This window comes from Sebastes umbrosus, chromosome 12 (genome assembly GCF_015220745.1).
Source record: "Sebastes umbrosus isolate fSebUmb1 chromosome 12, fSebUmb1.pri, whole genome shotgun sequence".
In the NCBI taxonomy this organism is placed as follows: domain Eukaryota; kingdom Metazoa; phylum Chordata; class Actinopteri; order Perciformes; family Sebastidae; genus Sebastes; species Sebastes umbrosus.
Window position 1 is genome coordinate 30,850,044 of NC_051280.1, and position 27,214 is coordinate 30,877,257.

At 43.3% G+C, this 27,214-nt stretch overlaps 1 protein-coding gene, 1 long non-coding RNA gene and 1 pseudogene across 3 annotated transcripts; 2 read left to right on the forward strand and 1 right to left on the reverse strand.

The window, feature by feature from the left end:
* Positions 1-429: 429 nt before the first annotated feature.
* On the forward strand, positions 430-2,394 carry LOC119498223 (E3 ubiquitin/ISG15 ligase TRIM25-like). 2 transcript variants are annotated; one of them, XM_037786871.1, is made up of 2 exons: positions 430-1,508; positions 1,557-2,394. In XM_037786871.1, exons 1-2 carry the CDS (start codon positions 441-443, stop codon positions 2,109-2,111), a joined length of 1,623 nt encoding a protein of 540 aa, XP_037642799.1. In that variant the 5' UTR covers positions 430-440; the 3' UTR covers positions 2,112-2,394. The 2 variants fall into 2 exon arrangements, with proteins under 2 accessions (XP_037642799.1, XP_037642798.1); XM_037786870.1 differs by having other exon boundaries at positions 430-2,394.
* Positions 2,395-3,549: 1,155 nt separating this feature from the next.
* On the reverse strand, positions 3,550-4,942 carry LOC119498224. The gene is made up of 2 exons (XR_005209090.1): positions 4,900-4,942; positions 3,550-4,701 (listed from the first exon to the last, which is right to left on the reverse strand). It is a non-coding gene; the product is annotated as an uncharacterized LOC119498224 (long non-coding RNA).
* A 3,427-nt stretch (positions 4,943-8,369) lies between these two features.
* Positions 8,370-26,327, forward strand: LOC119499258 (annotated as a pseudogene).
* The last annotated feature ends 887 nt before the right edge of the window (positions 26,328-27,214 follow it).

Sequence of the window (27,214 nt, forward strand, 5' to 3'; positions counted from 1 at the left end):
ATAGCGTAGAACTGGGCTACACCTGGCCAATGAATCCTGCTCTATATCAGAGCTAATCTGGAGCTACTGCATAGAGGTTATATCGAAATGACTTCTATTGCTCAGTGAGCCTCTTCCTGGTATGAACCTTGATAACCCCTCCCTCCTCTTCCTGCTCTCAAACACAGCCAGTATGTCCCAGTTATGTGTATACTGCATGCAACAGTGCATACTTTGTAAGGGCAGCTGCTGTGTACTAAAAGTAAAAAGGAAAAGTATATGATTTGGGACGTAGTCAGTCGTGCTGCTCCTCGTTCTGGAATGAAGCAAAACTTGATAACCCGGTCCATTTATTTCCTTGTTCCCTCCCCTTCAGATCTACAGTTTGAAGGTGGGTGTAACCAACATAACACATGATGATTACATCAGAGCTCAAACTAGTGTCGCTACCGAGAGGTGAAATGGCGCAGAAAGGAGTTCAGCTGGACCAGGAAGCAATCTCTTGTTCGATCTGTCTGGATCTACTGAAGGATCCGGTGGCTACTTCCTGTGGACACAGCTACTGCATGAACTGTATTAAAAGCTTCTGGGATGGAGAGGATGAGAAGAAGATCTACAGCTGCCCTCAGTGTAGGCAGACCTTCACACCGAGGCCTGTCCTGATGAAAAACACTATGTTAGCAGTTTTAGTGGAGAAACTGAAGAAGACTGGACTCCAAGCTGCTCCTGCTGATCACTGCTATGCTGGACCTGAAGATGTGGCCTGTGATGTCTGCACTGGGAGGAAACTGAAAGCCTTCAAGTCCTGTCTGGTGTGTCTGGCCTCTTACTGTGAGAAACACCTCCAGCCTCATTATGACTCAGCTCCATTCAAGAAACATAAGCTGGTGGAGCCCGCCAAGAAGCTCCAGGAGAACATCTGCTCTCGTCACGATGAAGTGATGAAGATGTTCTGTCGTACTGATCGGCAGTGTATCTGTTATCTCTGCTCTGTGGATGAACATAAAGGCCACGACACCGTCTCAGCTGCAGCAGAAAGGACCGAGAGGCAGAGAGAGCTGGAGGTGAGTCGACTCAGCATCCAGCAGAGGATCCAGGACAGAGAGAAAGATGTGAAGCTGCTCCAACAGGAGGTGGAGGCTGTCAATCGCTCTGCTGATAAAGCAGTGGAGGACAGTGAGAAGATCTTCACCGAGCTGATCCGTCTCATGGAGAAAAGAAGCTGTGATGTGAAGCAGCAGGTCAGATCCCAGCAGAAAAGTGAAGTGAGTCGAGTCAAAGAGCTTCAGGAGAAGCTGGAGCAGGAGATCACTGAGCTGAAGAGGAGAGACGCTGAGCTGAAGCTGCTGTCACACACAGAGGATCACGACCAGTTTCTACTCAACTACCCCTCACTGTCACCACTCAGTGACTCTACACACTCATCCAGCATCAATATCCGTCCTCTGAGCTACTTTGAGGACGTGACGGCGGCTGTGTCAGAAGTCAGAGATAAACTACAGGACGTTCTGAGAGAGAAATGGACAAACGTCTCACAGACAGTGACTGAAGTGGATGTTTTACTGTCACAACCAGAGCCCAAGACCAGAGCTGGATTCTTAAAGTATTCACGAGAAATCACACTGGATCCAAACACAGCACACACACAGCTGTTATTATCTGAGGGGAACAGAAAAGCAACATTTATGAGAGAACAGTCTTATCCTAGTCACCCAGACAGATTCACTGTATTTAATCAGGTCCTGAGTAGAGAGAGTCTGACTGGACGTTGTTACTGGGAGGTGGAGAGGAGAGGGGGAGGAGTTTATGTAGCAGTCGCATACAAGAGTATCAGGAGAGCAGGGGGGCCGAATGAATGTGGGTTTGGACGGAATGACAAATCTTGGGCGTTACGTTGTGACCAAAACAGTTATATATTTTGGTACAACGATGTCAAAACTCCCGTCTCAGGTCCTCTGTCCTCCAGAGTAGGAGTGTACCTGGATCACAGTGCAGGTATTCTGTCCTTCTACAGCATCTCTGGAACCATGACTCTCCTCCACAGAGTCCAGACCACATTCACTGAGCCTCTCTATGCTGGACTTTGGCTTACAGGTTATGGAACCACTGCTGAGTTGTGTAAACTGAAATAGACAGAAGTCATTTAAGGGTTAAATTCTGTGTTTGAACTCTTAAACTTATCTGGTGTCCATCATTGTTGCTGCAGAGCTGATTTTTCTTTTCATGTCTTCACTGCACAGAGATCAGCTGTCAATCAAACATTACGGGCTCTACTTTGACCAAAGAACGTTTATTACCAAGAAGTGAAAGTACAAAAGTAAAAACTAAATTATTTCTATTCTATTGTCACATTCTACCAAAACGGCCGGTGTTGAACAATAAAATATTATGAATATAAGAAGCGTTTTCAGTCCAAAATGGTGGCAGCGGCTGTTGTCAAAAAAGCAGCAGAGTTGCGTCTCTTTGCTTCTACACTCTTTGCTTTGACATCTTCTCATGAGTTGTTCTGTAAATGTGTGAGTGTCTTCAGGTGGAGCTCCTTCCTGTGTCTGTTTCACTGCTCATGATGATCTTTGTTCACCTGAACTGATATTTCTCTGCATGAAAATGTAAACTTCTCTGTGCTCTAAATGTTTGATGAATATTTGTATATATATATATATGTGTGTGTGTGTGTGTGTGTGTGTGTTGTTGTTTCTCTTCCACTGCACGGGTCTTAAAGGAAGGTCTAGTGATTTATTTCTTATCGTAGATATTCTGTTCTCACCACTTTTTGTAAAGATATCTAGAATCACATTTATTTGTTGGGCAGACTAAATGTTGTCGTCCAGATCGACGTACAAACGAGATACTGAGATGTTTAATGAAACTGTAATTATCATGATCATAATCAATAAGGAAATCATTATTCTCTGTTACATCGCTGAGATTCTGCTCAAACAAACTGATTGTGTGGATGAAAATGAATCTGTATGTGAAATCATTGTAACAAGAGTCATTTAACAGACTTTACTGATGGGATGTGTGAACAAACTGAAGGTTTCTATAATCAATAAACAAGAATGAACTAAGTCTTTTCTTCCTGTCTTCTTTCCAGGGTATCATACAAAGCTCCAGGCTGCTTTGGATCAGGATGACGTCCTGAAATTGAACCATTTTCTCACAAATGCTTCAAAGTAGATCGTTAAATATGAAGAAAAATTATTATAAAGCCATTTAAATATTTCAGGACAGTTTAGTTTGATAACTCCCTGTTGTCAGTCAGCTGTTTGTAACCAGTCAAAGAACAGAATTTGTCGTGAAATCACACCGGATCCAAACTTATTTGGTGTTCATGGTATTCGACCTCCAAATCACTATTCCAATGCATAGTCTGTTTATTTTTTCTCAGAATCATCTTGTAGTGTACCGTTTAGCTGTAAAATTAAAATGTTTGTGACCCTCTCAGAACTCTTGAATTATAATATGCTGAAAGGTTATTATGTGATTTTTGTGATGATGATGATACAAAAAAACGTGTTGCCTACTGAAGCCCTCAAACACTGGAAAATATTGTTGATGAAAAAACCCTTAAATAAAGATCAGCTTTTATTTTGTTTGGTTGTTTTTTAATGGAGATATCAGACTTTCCATCCTCCAACCCAGAGAGAAAGAGGAAAAAAAAAACAGAAAATTAAAAATACAAGTTATTAAAAAAAAAAAAATCATTTTGAGGAACACTCCAAACTACTAAACACAAACTTTTTGAACTCAAAAAGACAGAAACAAAAAAAAAAAAATTGTAGACAGTCTTCTTTTTAGTTACAAATTAAAACAGGGAAAAGCATAGTTTTCACATAAACATCTGTTTTAAACGTTTGATTCTGGTGGTTGTGAGGGTTTGTCTTCCTCTTGGGGGGGGTGAATGTGTCTGAGAAGTACACGGAGCTCAATCCGTTGCAGGAAATAGACCAAGCCGCTCAATGTGTACTTCCTTTGACCCGAGGGAATAAAAACTTTATAGACTATGTGCGAGAGCTGCATCTTTTTGTCCATGAAGTCTCTTTACGATGAGCTCGAGAAAGTGTGCAGCGTGTTTGTACATATGTGTGTGTGTGTGTGTGTTTTGTGTGGTCCGACAGTCTCGATGCTTCCCATCCTTTTGTTGTCCATCTCCACAGAAATACACTCCTCTGAACCAGTCAGTAAGGAAGAAAAAAACACAACAAAAACATAGCCAGAAACCAGCTGAATCCAGTCTGTCAGCCAATCAGTCTATCAACTGTGTGTTTGTGGTCACTTGTCCCCCCCCCCCCCCAAGCAGTTTGTGTTGATCCAGTTTCAGTTTGTGACCATAAATACACGAAGACTCCACCGCTGGTACAGCTAGTCCACAGTTAAAGCTCCGAGGTGGAACAGCAAACGCGTTACTGTCTGTCTGCTCATTCCAGAGCAGCGAAAACCAGTAGATCAGCTCAGCAAACATCTTCTGCTGCCCGGTGGTCCAGCCAGTCCAGCCGACCCAAGGTAAACTACAGGACCTCCGACAGCAGAGAATGAGGGTCAGAAGGGGGGGGGACTGAGGGAGAAAGAGAGGGTTATATGAAGAGGGCTAGAGACGGAGACAGAGAGAGAGAGAGAGAGAGAGAGAGAGAAAGCACAAAGAGACCAGGGTTTCTCTCTCGTCTTCATTTGTGTCTCTGGAGAGCTTTCCTCTTCCTCCTCTTGAAGAAACAGCAGCACCTGCAACACACAAAGCATCATTAACAGACATGAAATCAATTGGGATATGAGAGAGTGATCATTTTTCATTTTCATTAAAGAAACACAGTAAAATGATTATGGTTTGATTTTTGCGGGGACCAAACAGAGATGTTTTCTTAAAGCGGCAGTAGGCAGTATATTTGTGTTGGCATCATTGGGCAAAAATTGCATAATAACCTTTCAGCATATTGTAATTCAAGTGTTCTGAGAGACTTCTGCACCTCCTCATGGCTCTGTTTTCAGGCTTTAGAAAATCTAACCCGTGACGGGAGACTTTGGCCAATCACAGGTCACTTCAGAGAGAGAGCGTTCCTATTGGCTGTTCATTCAACAGAGGCAGCTGTCAATCACAAACTCCAATCAGACGGTCAAACTAGGCAGCGCTGATGAAATATGAATCAATATTCTGTTACTGTGATGCCTATTTCTCTCCTCAAATGTTTTCAGAATCATCTTGTAGTGAACTGTTTAGCTGGAAAATGAGAAAGTTTGTGACCCGGCAGCCACGTTGAGATCATTTCTCATTTGACTTACTCATTGGAGATCAATTAACAACACAAAACAATGACACATATTGTCCAGAAACCCTCACAGGTACTGCATTTAAAACAGACTAAAATCATAACATGGCAAACAAACAACAGCTGTCAGTGTGTCAGTGTGCTGACTTGACTATGACTTGCCCCAAACTGCATGTGATTATCATAAAGTGGGCATGTCTGTAAAGGGGAGACTCGTGGGTACCCATAGAACCCATTTACATTCACATATCTGGAGGTCAGAGGTCAAGGGACCCCTTTGAAAATGGCCATGACAGTTTTTCCTCGCCAAAGTTTGGAGCGTTATTTAACCTCCTTCACGACAAGCTAGTATGACATGGTTGGTACCGATGGATTCATTAGGTTTTCTAGCTTCATGATACCAGTATCTTCACTCTAGCTTTAAAACTGAGCACGGTACAATCTAAAAAATTGCAAGTTGCGTTAATATATTAAAGAAATTAGCGGTGTTAAAACAAATTTCCGTTATCGCGTTAACTTTAACAGCCTTTAAATACATTCAAAGAAGAAGAAAATCACCAACTTATATAATTCCCCGTCTATGTAAAAAGTGGTTTAAATCTCAAGTAATATTCCAGGAACACCCTGACTTATGACTGTCTCTGGTGAAGGACACTGTTTATCTACAGTCAATCTAAAATGGTCGTGGATGAAGTCACTTTCTGACCTCCAGAGCAGAAAATAATAAAAATAAATGTTGACAAAAACCTAAAAACAGAGTGCTTCTGAAGAATGAGAGCATCAGAGAGAGAACAAGCTGACGTTTTGAACTGTCAGCATATTGTTAAAGTAGCCTGGGCCTCGAATGGGAAGCGTGGAAAGGGCGGAGCCTGTGGACACGTACCATTAGACCAACTTCTGTAATCACAAGATTATTAACAAACCACGGCTCAACAAGTTGCTTCCGTGACTCTCCCCACAACTTCCTGTGGTTTAGTCATTCTGTTTACTCTAAAAAGCAGTGCTTTAGGAGGTGTTGACTTTGCCGCCTGACGCGACTCGCCGCCTCTGGAAACGCCCGAGGACCGTATTACACTAACTGTTGTCGATTAAAAATAAAGAGATTCAGCAACTGCATGGCTTATTTCTCGCCTCAGATGTTTTCAGAAACACATTTCGGGGAACTATTTTCGTGAAATAAGAGAAAAAAGTTTACAAACGAGCCGCCATGTTGGTTCCGGTTTGAAAGCTGGGAGCAGCAGCCCACGGAGGGAAAGTGTTCGTCCAATCAGGTGGGGAGAGCCTTGTTTCTAGTGGCAGCCCATCAAAGGTTGCGTCACCTCGTGATAAAAAACGCCCCTGTGGACACGTACCATCCGTGTCTCGTATTGCGCCGCCACGCTACCAGAATGCATTTCACAGCTGCTTACACAGACAATGAATAGGAAGCGTGGACATGTACCAGGAGCGTCACGACCACCGCTCCTCATTTGCATTAAGTTGAGGTCCAGGCTACTTTACACAAATCATGGGCGTCTGACGTGTCTCGCGCGCCTCTGGAAACTCCCGAGAAACTTGGCTGTGATTGGTGCGTTGGAGTGTCCTGCAGTGGGGTCGTCTGTATTCAGCTCCCCATTGGTTGAACTCATCACCTGGAGGTGAGAAATGGGGGAGGGATGAGTACAGGCGTGCCAACGTCCGATATTGGTGGGACAACAATTAAAAAAGACTTGCATTACGTCCACACTGAGGCAGATAAATCTGAAAACTTATGTGAAAAATGCACCAAAACAACTGAGAGGCAGATAAAAGTCTCTTCTTGTGAGAGCCCAGTTACTGTGCTGAGTCTCAGCTAGTTAAACGTCCATCTGCGTCCTGCTCTCCATCCTCACAGAGGAGAAGACTGTTTTCAAATGTAGCCAGCTTAATGTGGACGTGGTCTTAAAAATAGTCCATAAGAGCTGTGACCTCCGGGGAAGCCTCACACCTCCACAGATACAGCCATTGTCAACATTCACTTTGCTGCCATGCAAAATAGCGACACCTCTGCGTCATGACTTAAAACAAAAAGCAACGACGACTTTGTGGCCTTGAAACTGTTTAACTTCACTCTTTAACAGCAGCCGCTCTGACATCATTCATATGCTAGTACAGTCCTGCTGCACCTGTTTTTAGTTCCTGTACACATTTCACCTATTTTCCTTTTTCTTTTGAATATTTCCCATCCCTTCAGTGCGCCTGTCATGCCTGAAATATGTTTGTTTGTTTTTTTCCCCCAAAATGGCAATTTTGTTAAAACGAAAAATGATGCAGTAAAACAATGGCTTATGAGATTTCTTAAAAACAATCACTGTAGCCTCAGGAGTGTGTGTAATGTGTCACTAGTCTGTCTGTAAACGGCTGCCCGTACAGCAGTCCGTTGCCCACACCGGGTTTCTGTCCCGGGTGAGGAAGACTTTATGAGAAATGTGGAGCCATCACCAAAGCCTGAGGAGCCAAGAAATATTTTACAACTGAAAGCTGAAATGTTTTCAAATGTGGAGCAGGTTTGAACCGAGGCTCCGTTTGTAAATGAGGAAACATACTGTGCGTTCCAATACCCATACTACCATACTACTTAGTATGCCAGAAAAAAATATTTTTCATGTCCCAATACATAGTAGATCAAATGCAGTATGCCAAAACTACCAGGATGTCCTACTACATCTGGTCACATTTTACAGAATGAAAGCCAGCATGCTTTTCTGGCTGTTCTGACCCACAATCCTCTGCACAGCAGATATATGAGCAAGAGGGTCAAAGTTCAAAGCAAAGTAGTATGTCCCGATACTGCATGTAACAGTACGTACTTTGTAAGGGCAGCTGCATGGACTAAAAGTAAAAAGGAAAAGTATGTGATTTGGGACGTAGTCAGTCGTGCTGCTCCTCGTCCTGGAATGAATCACAGCTTGTTAACTCCTCCCTCCTCTTCCTGCTCTCACACACAGACAGCTCCACTGTCCATTTACTTCCTTGTTCCCTCCCCTTCAGATCTACAGTTTGAAGGAGGGTGTAACCAACATAACACATGATGATTACGTCAGAGCTCAAACTAGTGTCAGTTCTCAGGAAGTGAAACTCAGACAGTCGTTGCTACTGAGAGGTGAAATGGCGCAGAAAGGAGTTCAGCTGGACCAGGAAACAATCTCTTGTTCGATCTGTCTGGATCTACTGAAGGATCCGGTCACTACTTCCTGTGGACACAGCTACTGCATGAACTGCATTAAAAGCTTCTGGGATGGAGAGGATGAGAAGAAGATCTACAGCTGCCCTCAGTGTAGGCAGACCTTCACACCGAGGCCTGTCCTGCTGAAAAGCACCATGTTAGCAGATTTAGTGGAGGAACGGAAGAAAACTGGACTCCAAGCTGCTCCTGCTGATCACTGCTATGCTGGACCTGAAGATGTGGCCTGTGATGTCTGCACTGGGAGGAAACTGAAAGCCTTCAAGTCCTGTCTTGCGTGTCTGGCCTCTTACTGTGAGAAACACCTCCAGCCTCATTATGACTCAGCTCCGTTAAAGAAACACAAGCTTGTGGAGCCCTCCAAGAAGCTCCAGGAGAACATCTGCTCTCGTCACGACGAGGTGATGAAGATTTTCTGTCGTACTGATCAGCAGTGTATCTGTTATCTCTGCTTAATGGATGAACATAAAGGCCACGACACCGTCTCAGCTGCAGCAGAAAGGACCGAGAGGCAGAGAGAGCTGGAGGTGAGTCGACTCAGCATCCAGCAGAGGATCCAGGACAGAGAGAAAGATGTGAAGCTGCTCCAACAGCAGGTGGAGGCTGTCAATCACTCTGCTGATAAAGCAGTGGAGGACAGTGAGAAGATCTTCACCGAGCTGATCCGTCTCATGGAGAAAAGAAGCTGTGATGTGAAGCAGCAGGTCAGATCCCAGCAGAAAAGTGAAGTGAGTCGAGCCAAAGAGCTTCAGGAGAAGCTGGAGCAGGAGATCACTGAGCTGAAGAGGAGAGACGCTGAGCTGAAGCTGCTGTCACACACAGAGGATCACGGCCAGTTTCTACTCGACTACCCCTCACTGTCACCACTCAGTGAATCTACACACTCATCCAGCATCAATATCCGTCCTCTGAGCTACTTTGAGGATGTGACGGCGGCTGTGTCAGAAGTCAGAGATAAACTACAGGACGTTCTGAGAGAGAAATGGACAAACGTCTCACAGACAGTGACTGAAGTGGATGTTTTACTGCCACAACCAGAGCCCAAGACCAGAGCTGGATTCTTAAAGTATTCACGAGAAATCACACTGGATCCAAACACAGCACACACACAGCTGTTATTATCTGAGGGGAACAGAAAAGTAACAGTAATGAGACAACAACAGTCTTATTCTAGTCACCCAGACAGATTCACTGGACGTTATCAGGTCCTGAGTAGAGAGAGTCTGACTGGACGTTGTTACTGGGAGGTGGAGAGGAGAGGGGGAGTTTCTGTAGCAGCCGCATACAAGAGTATCAGGAGAGCAGGGGGGGATGAATGTGCGTTTGGATGGAATGACAAATCTTGGGCGTTATATTGTTACCCAAACAGTTATACATTTAGGTACAACAATGTCCAAACCCCCGTCTCAGGTCCTCTGTCCTCCAGAGTAGGAGTGTATCTGGATCACAGTGCAGGTATTCTGTCCTTCTACAGCGTCTCTGAAACCATGACTCTCCTCCACAGAGTCCAGACCACATTCACTGAGCCTCTCTATGCTGGAATTTGGCTTCTTTGTTATGATACCACTGCTGAGTTGTGTAAACTGAAATAGACAGAAGTGTTCACGTTTTCTGGGGATTGTGTCAGCGGTTCATTGAATCATTACATCGTGCTGTTGTTTATGTTTGTTTAAGTTACGCTACGTTGTGCTTCGTATTGTGTTACCGTGCATTCACACCAAGCAAGAAGCAAATTAGCAAGCCACACGTCGCTATTGTGGTATAAACCCAAAATAAACACACTGTGCTGTGATTTAATTGCAAAAAACGGATAAAAATGATGCCGAAATAACGACATTATGATGTTGATTAGTAAAAAGACCGAATTCATGCTTTGTCAGGTCTGTCCGTAAGACGACGAGCAAACAACTTTTTAAATGCTTGTTTTCTGAACGGAGTTCGGATCGATCACTGCCAGGCTATGCTAACATTGTAGCTGCTCCATTAACACTCCATCTAGGAATAAACACAGCAGCAACAACGTCAGTGATGACATCAACTTTGTAACTATGTATATATTGTTACACATCACTTATATGATGAATGCTTTTGATACACATGCTTTAATATAAAACTGAAATACTTTTAACTCTTGTTGCTGCAGAGCTGATTTTTCTTTTCATGTCTTCACTGCTCAGAGATCAGCTGTCAATCAAACATTACGGGCTCTACTTTGACCAAAGAACGTTTATTACCAAGAAGTGAAGTCAATTGTTTGTTCCATTGTCACATTGTCACATTTTACCAAAACGGCCGGTGTTGAACACTAAAATATTATGAATATAAGAAGTGTTTTCAGTCCAAAATGGCGGCAGCGCCTGTTGTCAAAAAAGCAGCAGAGTTGCGTCTCTTTGCTTCTACACTCTTTGCTTTGACATCTTCTCATGAGTTGTTCTGTAAATGTGTGAGTGTCTTCAGGTGGAGCTCCTTCCTGTGTCTGTTTCACTGCTCATGATGATCTTTGTTCACCTGAACTGATATTTCTCTGCATGAAAATGTAAACTTCTCTGTGCTCTAAATGTTTGATGAATATTTGTATATATATATATATATATGTGTGTGTGTGTGTTGTTGTTTCTCTTCCACTGCACGGGGCTTAAAGGAAGGTCTAGTGATTTATTTCTTATCATAGATATTCTGTTCTCACCACTTTTTGTAAAGATATCTAGAATCACATTTATTTGTTGGGCAGACTAAATGTTGTCGTCCAGATCGACGTACAAACGAGATACTGAGATGTTTAATGAAACTGTAATTATCATGATCATAATCAATAAGGAAATCATTATTCTCTGTTACATCGCTGAGATTCTGCTCAAACAAACTGATTGTGTGGATGAAAATGAATCTGTACGTGAAATCATTGTAACAAGAGTCATTTAACAGACTTTACTGATGGGATGTGTGAACAAACTGAAGGTTTCTATAATCAATAAACAAGAATGAACTAAGTCTTCTCTTCCTGTCTTGTTTCCAGGGTATCATACAAAGCTGATGGAGGAAATGTGACTATGAGAGAATAACTGAGGCAGTTTTCCTCCTGAAACACCACAAAGTCCAGTGTTCATGTTTAGAGTCAGTCTCTGTTAAAAAAAAGGAAAAAAAGTTTAAAACTAAAAGGTAACATAACTTATTTCCAGGCCGGCTCAAAACTTTTATAACAACAAAAACTGTTGAAAGAAAGTTGTGACTTGAGGATTTTGTTATCATAGTTATTGAACACAATCACAAGTCCATATATTGTAAATAAGGGAAGTAATACAAAACAAAAGTAAATAAATTAAATAAAATTAAAACACAAAATATCAATTCATGTCACATTTTATCAATTAATTAATGACTATCATTATTATCAGAAAGTTTTATTTCCATGGGCTTGTTGTCTCCTCTGTATAACCACAGCTGTGGTGCTTTGGTGATTCTCTGAGCAACCTGGAGAGCACACAAACGGGACTATTGTTTGTTCTTTATTCAAACAGTATTATGCAGATTTAAACACAATTGTTGTGGATTTATGGCTTTTTAAACTGTTTTGGATACATGAATGAAACCTTCTTGCCACATGGACTCTACATCTCTTTCTTTAGATATTTACATCTCTTTCTTTATGTGCATTTATTTTGTTGTTGTAATACATGAGATTGATTTAAAGTGTGTATTCATCAAATCTCTTGGATTTTGGTGTAAAATGAATTACAAGAGCCACAATGAGGTGGATCACCAGACGGCACTGAATACTTCCAGAGTGAAGACAGGTGGCGCTACAGCTGACACAGATGACGGCCTGATTACTGCAGGATGCAATCATCCAATAGGATGCTTTGTGTGTGTGTGTGTGTGTGTGTGTGTGTGTGTGTGTGTGTGCGTGTGTCTGGCAAAGCTGTATATAAAGTTGTTTCTGACACTCGCTTCTGTTTGACGTTGGTGTCGGCAGAGATGCTGGTTTCTGATTCAGTTTAACGCTCTTTGACTAAAGACAACAACATAGAAAGAGTCAGGTCTATGTAGTGTTCTCCTTTTCCAGTTTGTTCAGAGCTCCAAAGCCTCAAACACATATCTGTTGGGGTGGAAGAGCTTCTTCATTTCATTATCTGAGCAAACTAAAGAACTAGAGCCCATGCTTAAAATGCTGTTGGATAACTGGAAGTTTGGGGAATTTCTTCCTACTGCTTTTTCTTTTTAACAAATCTACAATAAAAGTGAGAATCTTGTAGTTCATGCTTCTTTTCCATAAAACAGCAGACTTTGAGAAAACTTAATAACACTTTTTTACCATGATGACTACTGTGGGTTTTCAGGCTGATGACCTAAAATGATGGACACATTTGAGCTTCAGATGTCCTACAGAACCTCTGCCTTTCCTTGAATCTAAACTTGTTAATGTCACAGGGAGATGCAGTTGTTTAATCACTTGATCCAGTATTGCACGTTTATTTATTATGGGTTTTATCATGTGTTGTTGGATTTATTATACTCTAAAATATCTGTTGGATTTATTATACTCTAAAAATGCATACAAAGGCCTCACTATTGGATGTTTTATGAATAGAGTCAAGGGTGAGAAAAGAGGGGAGTGTGGCAGATGATGTTTTATGTTCCAAGGTCATGAGGACGGAGCCAGAAGGTGATAACGAGGAAGGAGGAATGCAGCAGAGGCATCACGCGTCACACCTCATGACTATTGATATTGTGTAAACCATAAAAGACTGGATCAGGGAGAGCTCGGGGTTCAGACTTCACGAACTGACCCATGCACTGTATGTTGTCAGGGACATGTAGGTTGGATCCAGATATCTGTAAACTCTTTTATTTTACTTATGCAACATTAAGTGTTCGGAATAAATTGTATTATTATGCTTTAACCCGTCTGTTTGGAAATTCTCTTTGTCACACAAGATTAACCAGCACGTAACTGGGCCTTGACCTCTCGGAGGTAGAAGGCCAGTTCCTTCAATTGGTGACCCCGACGTGATCTTCGGCATTGAGAAGCGTGTCCAAAGGACGGACAGACCGGCGAGAGAGAGAAAGGGATCCCTGAAATCTTAAAGGTGAGCAGAACCTGTTTTATCGAACTCTGCATATTGGCTTACTCTAAATTATCTCTCTTGTTGTGCTGAATCTCCTTTGTAGTGATAAATGTTGCAGAAGTAAAGACTTTCTCAATTAAAGCTGCCCTTTTGGTAAATCCAAGAGGAGGAAAGCTGAATTAAAGCTGCCCTTTTGGTAAATCCAAGAGGAGGAAAGCTGAATTAAAGCTGCCCTTTTGGTAAATCCAAGAGGAGGAAAGCTGAATTAAAGCTGCCCTTTTGGTAAATCCAAGAGGAGGAAAGCTGAATTAAAGCTGCCCTTTTAGTAAAGCTAAAAGGAGGAAAGCTGAATTAAAGCTGCCCTTTTGGTAAATCCAAAAGGAGGAAAGCTGAATTAAAGCTGCCCTTTTAGTAAAGCTAAAAGGAGGAAAGCTGAATTAAAGCTGCCCTTTTAGTAAAGCTAAAAGGAGGAAAGCTGAATTAAAGCTGCCCTTTTAGTAAAGCTGAAAGGAGGAAAGCTGAATTAAAGCTGCCCTTTTAGTAAAGCTGAAAGGAGGAAAGCTGAATTAAAGCTGCCCTTTTAGTAGAGCTAAAAGGAGGAAAGCTGAATTAAAGCTGCCCTTTTAGTAAAGCTAAAAGGAGGAAAGCTGAATTAAAGCTGCCCTTTTAGTAAAGCTAAAAGGAGGAAAGCTGAATTAAAGCTGCCCTTTTAGTAAAGCTAAAAGGAGGAAAGCTGAATTAAAGCTGCCCTTTTAGTAAAGCTGAAAGGAGGAAAGCTGAATTAAAGCTGCCCTTTTAGTAGAGCTAAAAGGAGGAAAGCTGAATTAATTTAGGGGAGCAAGCTGCCCTTTTGGTAAAGACTAAGAGGAGGAAAGCTGCCCGTTTAGTAATAAAAACTGTATGAGTGTACATTAATAACTAGTATTCAGAGGAAAATTAAAACTTACTGTTGATACTGGGCCAACATCGCTGGAACATCAAAGTGTCCAGTAGAAGCTTATGTTGGTAGGATCACAGCGAGGGGCATAGCGACCCATTTACTCTGAATCTAGTTACTGTCATAAACTGAATAAACCTGTGTGAAATAGTACTGGACAGAATGGACGGAGAATGTGACAAAGACTGTGAGGAACGGGGTGGCTGTGGGCCTCCCCGTTTATCATTTGGACAGCAATGGGCTAAAGTTAAGACCAATGTAATCTGTACATTTGATCCCAAGACTAGAAATAAAGAGACTCAAGACCTAGATGAGTGGTATAACATGACAGTGAAGGAAGGGCATTTTCCAGCCACGGGAAGTGAAGCCAAATTCATGCCAGTGATGAGAGCATTAATACAGGTGGTTCATAGAAAGCTGCTGCAAGCAAGACAAGACAAAGAAAAGGGACATATGTTTGTAAGGAGGAAATTGAGGAAGAAAGAAGACGAGTTGGCAAGTAAATTGGTAAAATATAATGTGATACAGATGGCTGCACTATCAGCCTTAGGCAGCCAGACGAAAGCCACCCACGCAAAAACCGCTGAAGCAAAACCACTAGTGAAACCCTCACCCAGTCCTAGCGCACCCCCACCACCAAACCCACATACTAGCCAGCCGCCACATTACATGTCCCTCCATCAGCAGTACCCACCTGGCCCACATCCCAACCCCCCTCCTTATCCTCCTCCTACCCCTAGTCCGGTACCAACCCCACAGGACAGTGATTATACAAACGAAGTTATGGCACCATTGTTTCAAGTGTTAGGTGGTACTTTGGAACTTTAACCCCTACGCTACCTCCTTCGGTAATGCTATTAGACAAAAGTATCCCATACCAGCGGGCAAGCTCCACAGCTTGGTGTTTAAGATTAAGAACGGGGAGAGTGGACGCACGTTCATAGAAAGAGCAAAGACAGAGTGGGCGGGGGCTACGGGGGTGAACCCAGATAAAGAATCACAGCAGTCTCTGTTCAGAATAGCTCTGTTAAAACATGCTCCGGAAGGAGTTAAGAGAAAGATGCAAGAGAATCCAGATATGGCAGGGGCAAAATCATCAAGATGGGAAACACATTTCTGCCATCATCAGGATGCAGAAACCAAGGAGGAGGAAGAGGAAAATGAGTCATTAAAAGAGATGGTAGCTCAGTTGACTAAATTACAGTTGGCAGATGCACGGACTCGTGCGACAGATAAAAAAAAGGGAGGGAAAGAAAAAGATACCCAGATGGCTCAAAATGTAGCACCAGCTCCAGCCCCGCCACAGAATCCTGATCCACTGCAGGGCCAGCCACAGGCTACATATCCACCCCAGTATCATGTGCCTTTTCAGCAGCCCTCATATCAGCGGCCCCCTTATCATGAAGGACGGAATAGAAGCAGAGGGAGAGGAGGAGGAGGCAGGGGGAGGAGGTATGCCCAACCAAGAGGAGGCAGTTGTAACATCTGCGGAAACCCGGATCACTGGGCACGTGACTGTCCTCAGAAACAACAACAGCAGATGAGAGGGCCTCCACAGCAGTCATATCAGCCAGCAATACAGACTCCACCAAACCAACAGCTAGCTCCAATGCAGGCATACAGCGGGTACTCTGCGCAGGGACCTCCACCTGGTCCATATACACCAGGAATGTTCCCATAGGGGTGCCCGACGGAGATGGAGGGACAGGGGCTGGCAGAGCCCTGTCTCCAGTTGACAGTGAACGGAAAACGAAGATGGTTCATGGTGGATACGGGAGCACGTTACTCCACCTTAGCTGAACCTATGTGTTCCCTTTCCTCTCACTATGTTTCCGTTTTGGGATTTTCCGGCACTGAACAAAGACTGCCTTTTACTGTTCCCCTTCCTGTCCGGCTTGGGAGACAGGTGATGGAGCACCCCTTTTTGTATGCACCTGATTGTCCACGTGATCTCCTGGGAAGAGATGTTTTGGCAGCACTGGGGGCTTCTGTACATTGTTCACCAGAAGCTGTGATAGTGAGTTTCCCCGGAGGAGAAAAAATGGTGTGCTCCTCGCCCTCCAGTGCTGATCGCATGTGCATGTTGAGTCCTGATACCTCACCTGATGCCCCACCATCCTGTGCGGACATATATTGGGTCCTGCTAGCCGACAGAAACCCTCTGATTGACTTCTATAACATGTGGCAACCATGGATTAGGGCTCTACACCCTTACCTCCCTGTTCCCGATCCTCCCCACTGCACTCTGAATTATGACAGAAATAATGATCTTACGTATCAAGATGAGTTCCAACAGAACCTGTTAGATACAACCTGGGGGATAGGAGTAAGAGATGTTTATATAGCACCAGCAGGAGTAGCAGCCGCAGTAAAACTAACCCCAGCACAAGAACAATGGTATCGCATGTCAGAAGAAGCTGTTCCCCATGTGTCCCTAGCCATAGCTCCAAAACATCAGGCTAAAGACTTAGGCCCCATGGTTAAAGCAGCAGTCGCTCTGACAGACTGGGTTCCCATTTCCCTTTTGGGGGTTTCAATCTCACCATCCTCTAACATATATAGACTCTCCTTTTACAATGCAGTGTCAGGTATTTGCAAACATGAGTTACTAACACGCCACCACGGTAGGGAGATGTTAGATGGCGAAGGAGCCACTTCCATGTTGGCAGCTCTCCCTTCCTCACTGTGGTCTACGGGCCCCTTTGATGTTGGCAGGTGCAGCATGGAACCGGTAACTTTCGAGATGAAGACTTACTGCCCTATCTGGAGACCTCAGTATAAGCATAAAGTGGAAGCAGCCCAGGGTATCTCCCCTACGATTGAAGGACTGATAAAGGCGGGAGTATTAAGAAAATCTTACTCTCAGTGGAACACTCCCATTTTGCCAGTAATCAAACCCTCCGGCTCATACAGAATGGCTCATGATTTAAGAGCCATCAATGAGCTGGTTTTGACTCCTGTTCTCCAGTACCGAACCCCCACTCTGCTCTCTCGATGCTCACCCCAGCCCATACATCTTTCACATGTATAGATTTGGCTAACACCTTCTTTTGCCTGCCCTTAGCAGATCATTTACAGGACATTTTCTCATTTACATATGAAGGCCAAAGGCTGACATATAATGTGTTACCTCTTGATGGGAAACAATCTGCTCAGGCAGCAGAACTTACGGCTGTAGTTTGTGCTCTGCGGTTAGCGGAAGGGAAGGCAGTGAATATTTTCACAGACTCTGCGTATGTGTGCAATGCAATTCACAGAGATATGTCTGGCTGGGTGCAAGCGGGTTTTAAGACTAGTCAGAATAAACCTATGGCTCATGAGGAGTTGATGAAAGAGTTGTTGGAAGCAATCCAGTTACCACAGAGGGTAGCTGTGATCAAAGTGAAAGGACACAGTCAGGGCACTGACTTAGAGAGTATAGGAAACGAAGCAGCTGATGCAGCCGCTAAAAAGGCGGCAGGGTATTTACCTACTATGATGGTCATGACCACAGCAGATCTCGGTTCTGAGATAACTGATTTCTCCATTATACAAGCTCAAGAATCTGCCACAGCAGCAGAACGAACCATCTGGGAAGATAAGGGAGCTATAGAACAGTTTGATGGTATATGGTATAACGGAGATCAAATAGTTATGCCCCCCTGTTGGATGTCCTCAATATTGACTCAGACTCATGGACTTGACCATAAAAGCCACAAACAGATGTTACGAGATCTCCGCCACTGGTGGATTCCCCGGAAACATGCTACTATAACTGACTTCTTGACTAAGTGTGACGTATGTAGTACATGTAACATCAGACCTACCATCACTCCTAGGGCAGGAAAACATCCTTCTCCCACTGCCCCGGGACAGGAAATCTTTATTGATTTCACAGATATGGGAGTAAGGGCTAGGGGGAAAAGATTCCTCCTAGTAATTGTGGACGCATTTTCACGTTGGGTTGAGGCCTACCCTACGGGAAAAGAGGACGCAAAATCAGTCATTAAATGTCTGGTGAATGAGTACATTCCGAAACATGGGTTTCCTAAATTGATCAGGTCAGATAATGGTTCACATTTCAAAAATAAAGACCTGCAATCTGTTGAAAAGGCTCTGGGACTACACCACAAATTTGGCACTGTGTATCATCCACAATAACAGGACTCACACCATTTGAGCTTACGTGTGGCCGACCTTTCCCAGGGCCGTCCCAAAACCCCTTTCCCCTTCCTGACCTCGGTTACAGACCATACTATTTGAAGGCTAATGCTCTTGTGTCAGCTCTCTCCTATACAGGTGACAAACCTGTCACCCCTGTCACAGAGGACGTTCCAGGACCTGACCCCGGACCCCCGGAACACCTTTGGTTGAAGGTGTTAAAGAGGAAGTGGTCGGAGCCACGTTGGACAGGCCCACACAAGGTTCTGGCCAGAACTGCAACAGCTGTGCAGCTTGCAGGAAAAGGACTCAACTGGTGGCACCTAACACAGTGCTCCAGCAGCAGGACAGGACCTGAAGCAGAGGAGGCAGCCCCACAAGGAGCCCAGGCTACGTGAAAAGAGGGTCACGTATAATTTTTTATTTTTCATATACTGTATAAACTGTGACTGTGATGAGATACACATAAGGGAAAGAAGGTTACAAGGTCTTGCCTGTATTTACAGTTAAATCAGGCTAACATGGTTGTTTAGGTGGACTCATCTAGGTGGTTTTTGAAAAACATTATATATCACATTGTATTAAAAATTGTTGCTTAGAATAAATGCTAAAATAGACAAAAATAGACAAAAATAGATAAAAATAGATAAAAAAGAGAAACCAGGGGTGGGGAGAATCCACCAGAGAGAAATTTCACTTCCTTTCCCAAACCAGTATAAAATAGGATCACCCAGATAAAAGTTTTTCAGTTGCGCGCAGGAAAACAAACTAGAAGCATCATGCAGTACGGCAAACTGCTAGTAGCGTTTGCTGTAGCATTTGTGTTTACCTCTCTTGTCCTCGTTCTTCTGTACAAACTTTCTTCATGTGATTTGTCATGTATTTTAAATGTTTTAGGGAATGTGAGAGAAAATACCATGACCCTTGTGTAGAGTTTGTGTACTCAGATAAATCTGAATAACCTGGGAAAGCACAGACTGTACTAGTTTAGATACATTACTTATCATCCTCGCCTCTGCACTCTGCTAAAACTGGCTAATCACAAGTAACTCTTTAACAATAGACAATGCTTTCACTCAGAAGCAGGGTGGAAGGTGTGGGCTACAAGGGGGGGAAGGCTAAACCAAGATTATAAAGAATGATGTAGTGAGGTAGCTCCCCTAATGAATATAAACTAGCTGACCAAATAGCTGCAGGTTTTGAAAACATACCTATAATGAGCGCTCTGATCCCTATCACTCCTAACAAAAATGTTGACCGCATTAACTACATCCACTATAATGTTCTCCGTTTGACTAATCTAACCCGTGATGCAATTGCCGGACTAGCTGAACAAATGGCTCCTACGTCACTGATGGTGATCCAAAATAGAATGGCATTAGATATGCTGCTGGCAGAGAAAGGCGGTGTATGCTCAATGTTCCAAGACTCATGTTGTATTTTCATCCCTAACAATACAGCGCCGGACGGGACTGTAACTAAGGCGCTAGAGGGGCTCCGGACGCTGTCTGAATCCATGCACGATGACTCAGGTATCAACAGCCCCATTAACGACTGGTTAGACCGTACCTTTGGGAAATGGAAGTCCATGGTGGTATCTCTATTCTCCTCAATCCTTGCTGTGTGTGGATGCTTAGTACTATGTGGTTGTTGTTGTATTCCATGCATTCGCCACCTCACTGAGCGTGTGATCATTTCAGCTGTGCAACGAAAGCATCCGGATGCACCTCCTCCTTATCAGATGGCCATGTTCCAAGCGGAGAGACAGGGTCTCCTGGAAATGGTGGGGGATAGTGAAGATGTTGATCCTGAAGAGGTTGTGTGAAGATGCTTATAATTAAAACATCTGTACGTAACATGATGATGCTTATAATTAAAACATCTGTACGTAACATTATCTATGCGTATAATAAATATATCTGTATGTAACATTATCTGTAGGTGAACTTAGTTAAGTTCAAAAGAGGGTCTGTTGGATTTATTATACTCTAAAATATCTGTTGGATTTATTATACTCTAAAAATGCATACAAAGGCCTCACTATTGGATGTTTTATGAATAGAGTCAAGGGTGAGAAAAGAGGGGAGTGTGGCAGATGATGTTTTATGTTCCAAGGTCATGAGGACGGAGCCAGAAGGTGATAACGAGGAAGGAGGAATGCAGCAGAGGCATCACGCGTCACACCTCATGACTATTGATATTGTGTAAACCATAAAAGACTGGATCAGGGAGAGCTCGGGGTTCAGACTTCACGAACTGACCCATGCACTGTATGTTGTCAGGGACATGTAGGTTGGATCCAGATATCTGTAAACTCTTTTATTTTACTTATGCAACATTAAGTGTTCGGAATAAATTGTATTATTATGCTTTAACCCGTCTGTTTGGAAATTCTCTTTGTCACACAAGATTAACCAGCACGTAACTGGGCCTTGACCTCTCGGAGGTAGAAGGCCAGTTCCTTCAGTGTGTATATGCATTTCTTATATTGTTTTTATTGATGTTGTGGTGTTGCATGTTTACCCGTTCTATTATGGCATGGGTTTTTACGTTTCATATCTGGTTTTACTGTGCTGTTTTTAACTGGAATGGACTATGGATCAAGGTGATTAACTGGTGAGAGACAGCTGTGACTAATTGATTGACACACAGAGACGCTGGGCTTCTTTTTAAGTTGATTATGGACAGGTGTGCAGGGGGAAGGAACCGAGGTAGAGAACCAGCAGGAACGAGGAAGCGGAGCTGGACACGCGAGTTTGGAACCGAGGCAGCTTCACCGGTATGGTCTGCTGCAGGAACACGGCCGACAGAGTGACAGGGCGGCCAGGACGAGGGACCGGACGAACCGCTGCAGGACGAGCTGGACGGGAGTGAAAAGGCTTGGTTCAACGCCTACTAAAAGCTAAGTAGAGGAAAGTGAACCAAGCAATCTCTGGTGTGTGTGTGAGCTGCTACTGTGTGTGCTGGCCACTGAGGTTCCCGTTTTCTCTCCGTAGCGCCAACGACGACAAGGGCTGCAGCAGAGCTGCAGGGCCGGAGCAGAGGAGCCGACGGCCTCAGGACCCCCCTTGCACCCTTGACATCTTTAGACTCAAATACTCCCCTTTCTTGAACTATTTATTGCCCGCTGTGCACTTGGACTTTGCACCCCCATTTTAAGGACATTTTATTGTAGTTTTTTTTCAATTAGCACAGTTTGAACTGGTTTTATTTATCTGTTTTAATGGTGATAATTTTCGCAGTTTAAATAAATCTTTTAAACTGATTATATTGTATTGTCTCTTTCTTAACAGTGGAAACACCTTTTAATTGCTGGTATCCAAAATAAGAACCTCACACTTTTGTGACATTAATACAATGCATTGTATTACCCAAGTGATGCTGTACAAGTCTTGACCAGGGAGGTTTTATAGAGAAAACTTGATGACAAAAAACAACTCACATCTGTCTTTAATTATTAGAGTGTCTTCAGGGTGTCTGGGTGGTGTGTAGGTCTTGGTTGACCCTCACCTTTTACCATCTTAGGTTTATGGCATTTCACATTCATCCTGTTTTTGTTCCTGGAATGAATGAAGGGTCACTATTCATCATTTTTGACACTTTTTGTGTTTATCTCTCTCAGCACGTTTTTAAAAACAACCGCAGTGCTGAACATGTACATGATGACAATGAAAATAAAGCAAGCAACAATAAGAACAGAGTAGAAACAATAAACACTAGATTGGCACTCGGAGAGCGCAGACCTCTGCCAATGTGCCTGACTTTAAAAACAGATCACAGCTCACAGCTGGCGGTACCGTGAGGTGGTCGGGTTGTTATTAACCCGGTGTGTTTCCGTGTAACGTATCGGTGGAAGCCTCTCTCATTCAGCAGCCTTCTTATGTCTGTATAATGTCACACTACGTTGTCTCTCATCCCGTCATCTAACTCTTTTTTTCTTCCTCACCGCGGACGGCCAGCAGATCCTGTCGCAGCTCGATGTCTCGCCACACATCCACACACGTATCTCTCTGCTCGAAGAAGGAGGGAGGTGCGGTCGACGTTTCATCAGATAGACTGCGCATGTGTTATACCCTGTGGTCTTAATGCTCAGGCTGATCGGAATTCTTAAAAAGATTCCTGAATCCAGATTATGATCCGGATCGCCACCAAAATCTAATGGATTGTTCATTGTGCTACACTCCAGCCCTCCAAAAGATTTCATTCAAATCCATTGCGAACTTTTGGAGTAATCCTGCTAACAGACAAACCAACGCCGATGAAAACATAACCTCGGGCCTTGAAGGAGGTAATAATGTGCACATAATAGCGGTAAAGGAGTTGCAGCACAACAGAAAATAAACTTAATGAAACACCAGCAAAAAGAGGTTCAGCAGCGATGTAAATCATTCTGTTTGTCTGAGCTGTTGATATGAAAAGGTAAGCTGTCCCAGAGGTTAGCGGTGGAGGACTAAATTTTAGATATGATTTTACTTGCATCTTGCACATCAGAATCTGATTCTAGCTAGATCTAATGAACCCCCCCTATAATGCCTTCTTTCTGATCCCACTCCGTGCTCAAATGCACCACAGGTGCGCCACGTTGGCTATCCTGATGAAAACGGCGTGCATATTAGCATGTGCGCGCCCATGAATGAATGTGCGTTGCACTTAAGGGTCCTGGTTTGGGGGTTTGAAAATATGGTCACCCTGTCGTAGAACAAAAGGATAATCTCTTCAGCCTTGTGTTAACCACAGACCTTATTTCAGGCAACTAACAAACCCACCGACTTCCAGACGAGAGAACCAGAAGTGCTAAAATACTAACTCATATCCAGGTTTTAGGACTCATTGCTGTAGCACTCTATAGCTAGCTAGCTACCTAGTGAGCTAGACGTCATGCATTCTCAAAACGCCCAAAAGAGCACGGCAAAAATGCAACTAATAATTGTGAATTTTGTAATGGAGTTATTAAAACAGATTGCTCCGTCCTGGCCGAACAGTCACCGTCGGTGCAGAGAAGGCAAGGCGTCATGGTCTCGGTGGTCACGCAGTGCAGCAGCTGAGTAGAGCGTCACTACTGGATATTTTGTGCATGCTTACTTTGAGGAATTAATGTCAGTGCAAATTCTCAATTCATATTTGAATTGTGACACATCTTTCAAAATGATATCCTTAAATTTTAACGACATAGTTTAAGATAAAATGTGTATAAAGCACAACCCTTTAAGACGTCTATTATTCAATGTAACATTATAATCTGGGATATGAGTGAACAGAATCTGTGTATATGACAACAAAAACACAGTTATACTATAAACACAGGGGTTTGCAGTGTTTATGTTAAATATTTACAGGCTTGTATGTTTTTTTAAAACATACAATGACATTTTAAAAAATATAGCGTAGAACTGGGCTACACCTGGCCAATGAATCCTGCTCTATATCAGAGCTAATCTGGAGCTACTGCATAGAGGTTATATCGAAATGACTTCTATTGTTCAGTGAGCCTCTTCCTGGTATGAACCTTGATAACCCCTCCCTCCTCTTCCTGCTCTCAAACACAGCCAGTATGTCCCAGTTATGTGTATACTGCATGTAACAGTACGTACTTTGTAAGGGCAGCTGCAGTGTACTAAAAGTAAAAAGGAAAAGTATATGATTTGGGACGTAGTCAGTCGTGCTGCTCCTCGTTCTGGAATGAAGCAAAACTTGATAACCCGGTCCATTTATTTCCTTGTTCCCTTCCCTTCAGATCTACAGTTTGAAGGTGGGTGTAACCAACATAACACATGATGATTACATCAGAGCTCAAACTAGTGTCGCTACCGAGAGGTGAAATGGCGCAGAAAGGAGTTCAGCTGGACCAGGAAGCAATCTCTTGTTCGATCTGTCTGGATCTACTGAAGGATCCGGTGGCTACTTCCTGTGGACACAGCTACTGCATGAACTGTATTAAAAGCTTCTGGGATGGAGAGGATGAGAAGAAGATCTACAGCTGCCCTCAGTGTAGGCAGACCTTCACACCGAGGCCTGTCCTGCTGAAAAACACTATGTTAGCAGTTTTAGTGGAGAAACTGAAGAAGACTGGACTCCAAGCTGCTCCTGCTGATCACTGCTATGCTGGACCTGAAGATGTGGCCTGTGATGTCTGCACTGGGAGGAAACTGAAAGCCTTCAAGTCCTGTCTGGTGTGTCTGGCCTCTTACTGTGAGAAACACCTCCAGCCTCATTATGACTCAGCTCCATTCAAGAAACATAAGCTGGCGGAGCCCTCCAAGAAGCTCCAGGAGAACATCTGCTCTCGTCACGATGAAGTGATGAAGATGTTCTGTCGTACTGATCGGCAGTGTATCTGTTATCTCTGCTCTGTGGATGAACATAAAGGCCACGACACCGTCTCAGCTGCAGCAGAAAGGACCGATAGGCAGAGAGAGCTGGAGGTGAGTCGACTCAACATCCAGCAGAGGATCCAGGACAGAGAGAAAGATGTGAAGCTGCTCCAACAGGAGGTGAAGGCTGTCAATCGCTCTGCTGATAAAGCAGTAGAGGACAGTGAGAAGATCTTCACCGAGCTGATCCGTCTCATGGAGAAAAGAAGCTGTGATGTGAAGCAGCAGGTCAGATCCCAGCAGAAAAGTGAAGTGAGTCGAGTCAAAGAGCTTCAGGAGAAGCTGGAGCAGGAGATCACTGAGCTGAAGAGGAGAGACGCTGAGCTGAAGCTGCTGTCACACACAGAGGATCACGACCAGTTTCTACTCGACTACCCCTCACTGTCACCACTCAGTGACTCTACACACTCATCCAGCATCAATATCCGTCCTCTGAGCTACTTTGAGGACGTGACGGCGGCTGTGTCAGAAGTCAGAGATAAACTACAGGACGTTCTGAGAGAGAAATGGACAAACGTCTCACAGACAGTGACTGAAGTGGATGTTTTACTGTCACAACCAGAGCCCAAGACCAGAGCTGGATTCTTAGAATATTCACAAGAAATCACACTGGATCCAAACACAGCATACACACGGCTGTTATTATCTGAGGGGAACAGAAAAGCAACATTTATGAGAGAACAGTCTTATCCTAGTCACCCAGACAGATTCACTGTATTTAATCAGGTCCTGAGTAGAGAGAGTCTGACTGGACGTTGTTACTGGGAGGTGGAGAGGAGAGGGGGAGGAGTTTATGTAGCAGTCGCATACAAGAGTATCAGGAGAGCAGGGGGGGCCGAATGAATGTGGGTTTGGACGGAATGACAAATCTTGGGCGTTACGTTGTGACCAAAACAGTTATATATTTTGGTACAACGATGTCAAAACTCCCGTCTCAGGTCCTCTGTCCTCCAGAGTAGGAGTGTACCTGGATCACAGTGCAGGTATTCTGTCCTTCTACAGCGTCTCTGGAACCATGACTCTCCTCCACAGAGTCCAGACCACATTCACTGAGCCTCTCTATGCTGGACTTTGGCTTACAGGTTATGGAACCACTGCTGAGTTGTGTAAACTGAAATAGACAGAAGTCATTTAAGGGTTTAATTCTGTGTTTTAACTCTTAAACTTATCTGGTGTCCATCATTGTTGCTGCAGAGCTGATTTTTCTTTTCATGTCTTCACAGCACAGAGATCAGCTGTCAATCAAACATTACGGGCTCTACTTTGACCAAAGAACGTTTATTACCAAGAAGTGAAAGTACAAAAGTAAAAACTAAATTATTTCTATTCTATTGTCACATTCTACCAAAACGGCCGGTGTTGAACGATGTTGCATGAAATGTGAACTTCTCTGTGCTCTAAATGTTTGATGAATATTTGTATATATATATATGTGTGTGTGTGTGTGTTGTTGTTTCTCTTCCACTGCACGGGTCTTAAAGGAAGGTCTAGTGATTTATTTCTTATCATAGATATTCTGTTCTCACCACTTTTTGTAAAGATATCTAGAATCACATTTATTTGTTGGGCAGACTAAATGTTGTCGTCCAGATCGACGTACAAACGAGATACTGAGATGTTTAATGAAACTGTAATTATCATGATCATAATCAATAAGGAAATCATTATTCTCTGTTACATCGCTGAGATTCTGCTCAAACAAACTGATTGTGTGGATGAAAATGAATCTGTACGTGAAATCATTGTAACGAGTCATTTAACAGACTTTACTGATGGGATGTGTGAACAAACTGAAGGTTTCTATAATCAATAAACAAGAATGAACTAAGTCTTTTCTTCCTGTCTTTTTTCCAGGGTATCATACAAAGCTCCAGGCTGCTTTGGATCAGGATGACGTCCTGAAATTGAACCGTTTTGTCACAAATGCTTCAAAGTAGATCGTTAAATATGAAAACAATGATTATAAAGCCATTTAAATATTTCAGGACAGTTTAGTTTGATAACTCCCTGTTGTCAGTCAGCTGTTTGTAACCAGTCAAAGAACAGGATTTGTCGTGAAATCACACCGGATCCAAATTTATTTGGTGTTCATGGTATTCAACCTCCAAATCACTATTCCAATGCATAGTCTGTTTATTTTTTTCTCAGAATCATCTTGTAGTGTTTAGCTGTAAAATGAAAATGTTTGTGACCCGGCAGCCATGTTGAGATCTGTTGAGGAAATAACAAGCACCGCCCAGCAGCCGGAGCACAGC

Bases quoted from the DNA above. Each gene is read 5' to 3' on its own strand.
- LOC119498223 (XM_037786870.1), top strand. From the start codon at position 441: ATGGCGCAGAAAGGAGTTCAGCTGGACCAGGAAGCAATCTCTTGTTCG.